At 39.5% G+C, this 11,005-nt stretch overlaps 1 protein-coding gene across 1 annotated transcript in view; it reads left to right on the plus strand.

Annotated features, from left to right (window-relative positions):
* Positions 1-9,511, plus strand: part of Amnionless (amnion associated transmembrane protein) — a 29,074-nt gene extending 19,563 nt beyond the window's left edge. Inside the window, exons 7-12 of the mRNA XM_089245717.1 lie at positions 995-1,071; positions 2,756-2,894; positions 7,049-7,141; positions 7,269-7,359; positions 8,471-8,705; positions 9,255-9,511. Of these exons, the coding sequence (XP_089101843.1) occupies positions 995-1,071; positions 2,756-2,894; positions 7,049-7,141; positions 7,269-7,359; positions 8,471-8,705; positions 9,255-9,389 (770 nt within the window). The 3' untranslated portion in view covers positions 9,390-9,511. The remainder of the gene's footprint in view (positions 1-994; positions 1,072-2,755; positions 2,895-7,048; positions 7,142-7,268; positions 7,360-8,470; positions 8,706-9,254) is intronic.
* Positions 9,512-11,005: the final 1,494 nt, after the last annotated feature.

Consider the following 11,005-nt stretch of genomic DNA (forward strand, 5'->3'; position numbering starts at 1 on the left):
AGATATATTTTGGAAAGAGGGAAAATTCAACTGTGTGGCCCGGCGGGGAATCGAATCCACGTCTTTTTGACTTTCCGGGTGAACACCACTAGACTACAGAGGCGACGAATATCTCAATCTTTTCTTGGAGCTCGTGCGCACTGAACGGGACCGTACATGGACGGTCGGACCTAACTCAGGCCAAAGCTCACAATTGCTAACAATGACACCAGATGGTGACTTATCCGAAGATGATGTCACTCACCACTATCCATACAAATGTTTTTAAAAGCTGGCTGATGCGAAGATATATTTTGGAAAGAGAGATAATTCAACTGCCCCAGCGGGGAATCGAACCCAGTCCTTCAGTGCGCACGAGCTCCAAGGAAAGATTGAGATATTCGTCCTCTGTAGTCTAGTGGTCCAGGGCGTGGTTTCGATTCCCCGCATGGGCAGTTGAATTTTCTCTCTTTCCAAAATATATTTTCGCATCAGATAGCTGTTAAAAACCTTTGTATGGATAGCGGAGAGTGATATCATCCTCGGATAAGGCTACAAGTGGCTAGAGACATAGCGACTAGAATAAACCTTATACAGACGCGTCTCAGAAAGAACTCTTGTGTACGCTTGAGAAGCCATCTGTGAGGGGCTGTCTGTTTCATGATGGATAGTCAAATCTCCGCTTGTGAATACGTGTAGCTGTTCTGAAGAAATCTGTGACGTCCTGCATTCTCTTTCGTAGTTTACTCATTTCAAGGACTTGGGTGAGAGACCTAATCCGGAACAATACTGACGTCGAACTGCATATTAATGGCGGATGATGAGTCGGCCTTGGCTTTTAGTGGCTGACAGTCAACACTTTTTCATTGTCCTTGCGCAGGGGCAATTCTTGACCTGCATAGTTTGTGAGGACATTACAGGATGCCCTATACGTATTACATTGACAATTCATAGTCATGCGTTTGTTTTTGCGAATTTATGAATGTGAGATTTTTTATATGAAATTTTATCGAAGGTGCCTTTCTGAAGTTTCGGCACGAAGTGGATTTCGAGATGAACAGGCTCGGCAACGTCATCAAAACTCATCTGTCGGTTCGTTAATAAGACTCTCGTTCTCTAAGCGGATTTATTTTTTGAATTTTATACATCTTGTTTGTTTTCGAACGAAATGATTAACGTCCCTTGATCTATACGTTATGGTAAATGTGATAAATCGGTTATATATATTATGCATAATAACCAGTTATTATGCATACTTACCAATCGTCTTGGGAGGTTTGATAAATTTTTCACTTTTACCAGCGAATATACATAATACCCAAGCTTCGTTTGTAAATTTGATAAATACTGAAAATATTATCACTTTTACCGGTGATTATGCAAAACAATACGCAACATGCACTAAAGTGCCGAAAGTCATGGGATACCTCTTAATATTGCTGCATTTCGCCGGGTGAAAGGAGGTCCCGCAGGATATCAAGACGTATCCCATGACTTTTGGCACTTCAGTGTACAACAACACAAATCTCGTTGGTAAATTTGATAAATACTTAAAATTGATCGCTTTTATTTGTGATTACGCGTAATACCCTAGTGTAATTGGTGAATTTGATAAATATGAAAAATATTCAAATGAATATAAAATCTAGTATGTTTGATTAATATACTGTAGTCGAACATCGATATAATGATGATAAATTTTACTATTGTACCCCGATATAATGATGATAAATTTTACTATTGTACCCCGATATAATGATAACGCATTTTGCGGTATTACCCCGATATAATAATACAATGCATGTATGAATTATAATTATCACTTATATGTCGTGAGCGCAACTCCCCTCCCTTAAGGTATTCATCCTGAAAATCCCACTTCAAATATATTAATCAGCAGTTAACATGTTCTTGAATAATTTTCCACGCTTGGGAATCCTACAACGCAGTCATTTTGCTTATACCAGACATAACAGCTGCAACACATCAACAGATTTATGTTTACCAACGACGCGACGTTTGGGTACTATGCTTAATCGCCGAAAAAGCGATAGATTTAGGGAAATTTATCAAACTTACCAAAATGCTCGATGATTACGCATAATAACCGGTTATTATGTATAATAACTGGATTTATCACATTTACCGTAACATGTATAATATTTTTTATATAATGATCATTGAAATAGGGTGTCCCATAAATTCGTAAATAGTTTAAGAACTTATAAAAATTGAAGGAATTTGCATATTTGAATGCGGTGCGAAAAGTTATTTTCACAAAGGGAGATTTTTTTTTTGGTATACGGGGGGGGGGGATTGTTTGAATTTTAGTCGGTAGAAGGTGCCGTACGAAAGCAAAGTACTGGAAATAAGAGTCCTTTAGAATGCAAGGTGTACGAGCAGCAGCTCACATTTCTGAATTTTCCTGAAACTGGCACCAACATTTTCATTACGATTTTGACACAGGTGGATAAAACACTATTGGTGAAGTTGCTTTACCTCAACCAGGAATCGACGGTTGAAGGTTAATGAACATTTCGGACGCAGAAGAGATTGAAGAAAGATTCATGTCCAATCACCGGTGATTTGCTTTCGTGCAGCGCCCTCTCTATCGACGAAAATTCGAACCATTTTTCTTTCTGTACAAAAAAAAATTCCCCCTTTGCGAGAATAACCGCAAACCGCATTGAATTCCTTCCAATTTTATAATTTTTTTTTACTATCTACGGATTTATGGGACACCCTGTACGATAATTTTTTCTTTCGCTCTACACAGAAAGCCGAGTATCGCGACGTGCACAGTTTCACCGCGAAGACGATCGATGGCTCTATCCAGACCGTTTTTGTGGACGCGAAGCAGCACACGGGATACGCCAGTCAAGTCGCTCGAGAACTTTTCGACAGCATCAACCGAGGTCGTATAAAAAATTCAGTATGTGTTTCACCCCCCCCCCCCCCGGGGTCATCTTAACAGCATCATGGGATACTGAGTGAAGCAGATCGCTAGGATATATTATATAAGACTATTACTAAACTGAACATTACCTGAACGCAGGGCATTTTTCTCTAATAGGGTTGTTAATAAATGGAATAGCTTACCCCCGGAGTTAGTAAATTGTAACACAAGTGACACGTTTAAAAAGAAATACGATAAATATGTTGGGGTAAATCGAGAAGCTCTATCCAGACTTAGAATAAGACAACCATAAGTATTCTTTATGGGCGTTGTATAATATTTTATCATGTGTATATATTGTTTATAATTTTTGTTAATTGCATTTTTAATTCGGTTGCTGTTTTTTTGAAATATATGACATCCATATTTTTATGGGCATCTTTTTATCAGCCACCTCGTTGGGCATTTTGTCTGTTGTGGCGTTGTATTTGTATTTGTACACATTCCTCTGCGGAATTTCCAACGAGTTAGTACATGCCGGAATGTGTGTTCCGAGTATGTGTGGCTCCTTACGTAATTTATGCTGTCGGTGTCGTGCTTCTCGCGTGTCCTGCCATCTGTTTCCCATGTTTTCAAGTGAAGATGGTAAATGCTTTATTTCATGTTACGTAAGTATTATGTTGAAGATCTGCATGCTCACATCGTGGAGAAGTGGGAGATCGGCTCGCATTCGCGCCTCAAAATTGGAAAACTCGCAGAAAAACAACTTCAGACGATCACTACTATTCCGCTAGCTGGGTTCGAACCTTGATCCTCACGATGAGAGTCCAGCACGATGTCCACACAACAGCACAGCGGTGCACCATAAGACTACTATTACCTACTACGACCGCACATGCACCTCGCAAACATTCCTCAAGAAAACTTTTCATTCTTTCCTCCATACTTCACCCCCCCCCCCTTTACATCCTGCAACAGGGTCCCTGGGCTGGGATCTTTCGCGGGCTCTCTAGACAGATTTTTTTGCGAGCCCTTTCATTGTGAATTCACTGTATGAGTCCCGCTCTCGTGGGGGGATTGCCTTGCCCTCAGTAATGGATCTGTCCTAATGAGAGAGAGATGGGTGATGGACTTCAAGGAATGATGGTTATTCATGTTCAATAATATATGCTATAAAATTTATTAAAATAAACTCACATATTTAGAAGACATAATTTGAAAACGGTTGCGTGCGTGTTGCTATCTCGATGACGGCGAGCCGAAGTGTGTGTGTGTCAGGGGTTTCTCTCGCCAAGCGAGCTTAAATCTCGCCTAATATACTTGGCTTGGCGGCATATGCTATAGAGTATCCCTCAGTGATAAACATTATGCATGATGCAATATAAATGCAGTATCAGATGTATGCAATGAGGGAATAATACTGGTGCAAAGAATATGTGAGATACGGTGCAAAACATATATAAAATACGGTAAAAACAAAAATAGCACACGAAAGCGTACATAATTACAAAATTACTAAGTAATTAGTAACAACAATGGAAAAATAATAGGACTGAACGAACTAAACCGGAACAGAGAAGGTCAGTCAACACTTTCGGGAATTGAAATGTGAATATATTATTGGAGAACTCAGTAAATGAACTTACCAAAGGATTGGGTCTATTGGAATTGGCAGTAAAGAGGAGACATCCAACGTGAGAACTGTTCATCCTGTTTGTAAAAGTACCGGTGGCATGGTACTCTGTAGACTGGGAGAAACAATTCAAATTTGTTTACCCGTTTCATTCTCATATTAGTTGAGTATTGTAACTACAGGGTTTTCGCCCTTGTTTGTATCATAAGGTGTCAACACGATTTCACCGATACGTGAAGAATCTCCAGATATCGATAGAGGCTGAATCAGGCATAGAATCATCTATCCCGTTGCTCTCCGCTTTGTCAATTTCTCTCCGGTTCCAGTATTTTTTCATTTCAATACTTTATTTTGGTTTGGGCCCAAGAAATTTTTCTACCGCTTTTTTGACAATGACGAGTAAGCTCATCCCAGTCTATTCGGAAGGGTTATACTAGGGACCGTCAAACTCCGGACCGCCGCAGATTTCAGAATTATTGAAATTTCTTCCGATTCGGTTTTTAATAAGGAAGGTGATATCCAAAGTAGGGGTGTGTCATTGGGTGATGAAGCCCTCAACGGTATTCAAGTGGAAGACGTGGAAGTCCCAAATCTTCTAAAAAATGTATGTGCAAGCAATGCACCAGGACCAGATATTTATCCAAGGGTCTTTGAGGAATGTGCTGCTGAACTGTTGGGGCCAGTTGCACAGATTTACAGGAGCAGTGTTGCTCGTCCCGGGAGACTGGAAGATTCTTAATGTGGTTCCGATATTTAAAAAGGGTAAGAATAACCATGTCGAATTATTACCAAGTGAGTTTGGTGAGCTCCCTCCCGAAATTTTAGGAAATTATTATCAAAAGATAAGTGGTGAAGTGGACAGACGAAAATAATGTATTGTTGGAAAATCAGTATGGGTTCAGAAAGGGGGAATTCATGTGTAACAAACCTCCTTTGCTTCTATGATCACGTGACTAAGGATTTGGGTAAGGCCAAAAATGTCGATGTGGGTTATCTCCATTTACAGAAGGCATTCGATCGGGTCCAACATGGTAAACTATAGAAGCATTTACACGAGATTGGGATTGGTGAAAACTTGCTGAATTGGATAGAATCGTGGTTAAGATAGGTCACAACGGGTGACGGTGAACGGGGAATTCTCTGATTGGACAGGCGTCACAAGTGGAATTCCTCAAGGCAATGTCCTTGGCTGCATACTTTTTCAATTTTTTTCAATAAACTCGATCAGGGTGTCGATGGGATTGTTAGCAAATTCGCAGATGACGTGAAGCTAATGGGAGTAGTCGAGAATCAAAGAGCGGTAGGGAGTTGCTCCAGACCAATTTAAACAAAATTGCAGCAAAGACAAATGAATGGAGCATATCTTTTTAGCATCGACAAGTGCATGGTCGCTCATTTTGGTTCGAACATCCCACAATTCACTTGCGAGTTGAATGGTATTCTTATCCCGGGTGCAATTAGGTTCACCGATTTGGGAATTTTCATTGATGGACGGCTTAGCTTTTCTGAACACTGTTTAGCGGTGGTCAATAAAGATAATAGAATGCTCTCTTTCTCTCATTCTTAAAAGGTCTCTTCGCGTTCTCCTAAAGTCATTCTTCCGCTTTTCCGAGGCTTTGTTCATCCTGCACTGGAGTATGCCGTGGCGAAGGTGTTGGAGACCATACCTATAGAGGGATATGAGTTGAAGGGGTGCAAAAGAAGAGCTACGCGTGCTCTTGTTGACACACAAGGCGTGAGATATGAAGAAAGACTTGATTTCTTGAATATGTTTGCATTGGAAGAACGCAGGTGTCGGGGAGGGATGTAATAGAAGTGTTTAAAATTTTTAACGGGATGGGGATAAGATGGACCATGAGTTATTAATACACCATCAATCAACTGTTTCGAAAATGAGACACCAGCATCGTTTAGTAAGGGACAATTCCAGGTTGTGATGACGCATGGAGTGTTTCCTCTAATAGGTTTGTGAATAAACGGAATAGCTTACCTCCAGGGGTCGTGGCTTCTAACACAATTGATACGTTAAAAAAGAAGAACGGTAAACATAGTGGGAGAAATCGAGAATACATATATCCATTCTTAGATAAGACAGCCATAATCTTTTTTACGGGCAACGCATTATATAGTATTTTATTATTTCTTTCTTTCCTTATATATGTTTTTATATTGGGTTGCTGTATTTTGGTATATTTGTTATCTATATTTTTTATGGGCATCTTTTTTCAGTCAAATCATCGGGTAATTTGTCTGTTTTGGTCTTTGCGTTTGTATTTGTACTATGCTGGTGTCGCCACCGTCTTGCATATTTTGAAGTGAAGATGGTAAGACGCATGTTACGATCTTATGAAACTTCCATAACTAATGGCAACTGTAATATAAGGCTATCGTGAGGTCCTTGTGTGCCAAGATCCCGGGAAACCTCATTCGTTAAGACAAACAACCCTGGTCCCAACCCTCTCGAATTCGCAATATTTTTCGCACATTGTAACCTATGTTTGAGGTAGTGAGACGTGACTCATCTTCAGTGTTATTTGCAGATCTCGAGACGTCGAATACGAATAGGCTGAAAACAGTGGAAATCTTTGCTTCCGGCGATTGGTTCGACGGAGTCTCGTCCTCCTTGACGCAGGGTGAGAAGAAAAATTTACATTTAGATTGTGTGATTTATGTGCGTTACATGCGAAGCCATCGATGAGATATCATGGATACAATATGAATCGACAATTTGTGACTCACTCTTGTTTTGTATGTCTTCAGGTCTATCGGGTGTCGGTAAAGCTTTTCTGGTGACTCTCTTGGTTCTAGTGTCCTGCATATCTCTGGCTTGGTACATTCGCAGAAGACGCAGGTGAGTGGTCGATTCTTGAATTTCATTGTTATTCGAGTGCGTACCATTATCAGCTTCTCAATTTAGTTAAAAAAACGAAGCCACCTATGTGGGGTTCACATTTGTCATAAACGGCTTAAACGTGTTCGAGACAACTAAACGCTAGAGAAAAGTACCAACATTTAATTGCATTTAAATGTCTTTTCATTAGCAAAGGCATCTTTAAGTAGATGAAGATGTAATGTAATGCATCTTTTTGTATAAGTCTTAAGGCATCTATAGAGACGAGTGGGCTCACCATCAATGTTTGAGCTATCAGATTTGCCGCTCTAAATGATATTTGGGATATCTTTTAAAAAAGAAGCCGGATGAGACACAGCGATTGGCTATAGCCATAATACTGACGTTACACTTTTGCTCAAAAATGGCGCATGAGTCAACCTAGTGTTTCAAGAAGCTCTTTTCCATCCTATGGAGCTGAGCTCAGGTAAAATTTTTCCACTCTCACCTACGTTAGATATTTTCAGTGACGACTAAGGGATCTCCTCAGCTGTCCAGCGATAACTTCGTTCAGTGATCAAGACTCTCACGACCAGGGCCGTCTTAAGAGCATCATGGGCCCAGTGGTTTTTTTGAGGCCCTAACTTGGAAATTATAGAAAATTTTAACTGGATATCATTTTTTGTGAGGCCCCTCTTCTCCTGAGGCACCCGGGCCCATGCGTTAAGACGGCACTGCTCATGACCCATATCACCAATTGTCTCTGGGCAAGTTTATTTCGTTGTCACTGAAAACGTCTGCCGCAAATGTAGGTGAAACCGTTGGAACAATTTTTTCTGGAATCATGGTTCTATGATCTAGAACAGTGGTTTTCAAACTTTTGTCACCGGTGACAAAAGTCATGGTTCATCTGATTTTCCAAATATGAAAAAAAAAACCCCCACTTCAAAGCGTAAGGACACCTGCTCTCCGCGAAGCTCTGACAAAAGTTGGCGATGCCGTTATGAACGACGACGCACACGTTGAGAAACACTGATCTAGGAGCTCCGTAAAAAGACTGCATTCGCTCTTGACGTTAATTTTGGGTATGCCTATGAATTTTCTTCAGATTCAGTTTCATACTGATTTGCAGGATTCCCGGATTTTCTTTCGCTCGTTTTGATTTTCACTCAAGCAAGATAGAACTTGAACTCGGTACGACGCCTCACGAAGACCTATCGCCTGAAGAAAGCCGATCGACGGCAGCGGAACCTTCAAGCAGTAGAGTTCCCAATATTGCTTCCAAATGTTTCGATAACCCGATCTACGGGACAGAGGGAGTTGCCGCCTCAGCAGGAAATGAAGACATCATTGGACATCATCGTCAGGTAAAAAAAATACAACATTTTTACATCACGCGTTCTCTCGATGGCATTCCGAGAAGTAAAAAGATCTATTTTTGTTAAATCGATCGTTTTCCGAGAAGTAAAAAAAAGTATTCTTGTGTTCTCTCCACTGATTGCGTTCTGAAAAGTAAAAACATTTTCCCGTTCGACCGATCGCATTTCGGGAAGTAAAAACAAATTTCTCGATCGACCGACCGCATTCCGCAAAGTAAAACAGAAATATTTAATCTCGTCCTATCATATTTCGAGAAGTAAAAAAATCTATTTATGTGTTAAATCGATGGCTTTCCGAGAAGTAAAACAATATTCTTGTTGGACCGATCCATTCCGAGCAACAAAAACAATTTTCTCGTTCGACCGATCGCGTTCCGAGAAGAAAAACAATGTATTTGGTTCCGACCGATCGCATTCCGGAAAGTAAAAAAAGGAAAATGTTTTCTCAATTAAATGACACTTGTCTTTTTCGTGAAAATTTTTCAAGGGCATTTCTCTTATTTGTGTCACTTGGCTCACTAAATTTGAATTCTGCAGGAAACCGGAGACATTTCAGAAACAGCAGAAATTTCGAAAGAGATTGGTGACGACGAGACCGTCGTTGAGAATCCTATGTACATGATCTTTGAGTCGTCGTCGACGAATCAACAAGAAGAAAAGACGTCGAGTTGAGACTGGAAGCTGATGTTCTTCACTTATGTAGTATCCTCTCTTTGAATATATTGAATATGCGATTAAACGATGACACATTAATGTATAAACTGTAGAATAAATCCAGGTGGTTGGTAAAATAATTTCAGACCATGAAAAGTTTGAAATTCACTTGATTCATCTTAACGGTAACGGCTCTGATTAGTATCATAATCGACCTCCGGCTTTAACGAAACATCAAATCAAAGCTTCGACCAAGTAAACGGCGATGTATGTCAGCCAAAATGTGAACCGTTTTAATGTCGATTTAGGATATATCGTCCGATTTGGGTGAAGTTGACCCCTCTACGATCACGGACGTAATATTGCGTCCAAATGTCAGTAGAATAAATTCAAAGAAGTTCACTGTGTTTTTTTAAATTTCTCTCTTCACCATCGCGAAGCTTTATAATAACCATATCAACTGAAGTTGCTTTTTCTTTTCCCTCCTTTCTGGCTATACTCCTGTTAATTATTGTTAACATGTATATTGTTAACATGCATATTGTTAATATGTATATGTTAATAATGTATCTTTCATGAGACGCATATAATGTATGGATCATAATGAGACTTATGTTCATGAATCCCACCTTCAGGTAAACCTGTCTAAATCCAAGATTGTGGTTTTTAGGAGAAGATTCAGGCTCCCTGACACTTTCAGATAGTCTTTTTTGGCGAGGAGGTAGAATTGGTCAATCATTATAAGTATTTGGGGATTGATTTCCGCTACAATGGATCTTTCACAAGGCATATAGACCAAGTCTACTCCTTTTCCAAACTGCGCATCAATGAACTCTTTCCTACTGAGACATTTATCAAACTTTAGAGACAAAATCAGAGTTTTTGATTCTACTATTCTCCCATCCTTTTTCTTCGGTTCAGAAATTTGGGGCGTCGGATCTGATGTATTTGATCCCCTTCAACTCTTTTTCATTAAAAGAAGTTACGATATCCCGATGCACGCACACCGTTTTCCATATAATATACATGGGTAGAGACACGAAGAGCTGCTATACAAATCACAATAAACAAAATTGTACCTCACGAAAAATCATTCCAATGATTCGATTATCATATTTTATTGCGGAAGAATACGAGGAAAACACTGAGAATACGGTAAAATACTACACACATATTGTCCATTGCCATCAAAAACATTGCTATAAGTCAACAAAATCACTATTTTTTGTTGCAACTGCTGAAAAATTGCGAAAACTGAGAACTTTGAAACCTGATAAATATGTGAAATGAACATTTATATTCATAGCTATAATTATAATCTATAATAATGCAACTTATATAAGTTATTAAATACTATTTGTTCACGATTCTACTAAATATTACAAATTCAAATATGCATCGATGGAAGAGCAAGACGAATGTATAAAAGAGTCGGAACAACCAAAAATACAGGAATGCCCGGAATACGGGACAAAGCTGGTCCGACACACGTTTCAGACATTTTTCTGGTCCTTGGATTCAGAAAGGTTGAGAAAACCATGATCATTTGCTTAAAAATTTGAGATGGTGATAATGAAACAACTTCACTTCGTTATTCGCAAAAGAACATAATGTCAGTATTTTTTATACTTCCC

This window comes from Pholcus phalangioides, unplaced genomic scaffold, assembly GCF_987345545.1.
Source record: "Pholcus phalangioides strain wild (caught in Gottingen) unplaced genomic scaffold, Ppha-v1.0 ptg000016l_1, whole genome shotgun sequence".
NCBI lineage: Eukaryota > Metazoa > Arthropoda > Arachnida > Araneae > Pholcidae > Pholcus > Pholcus phalangioides.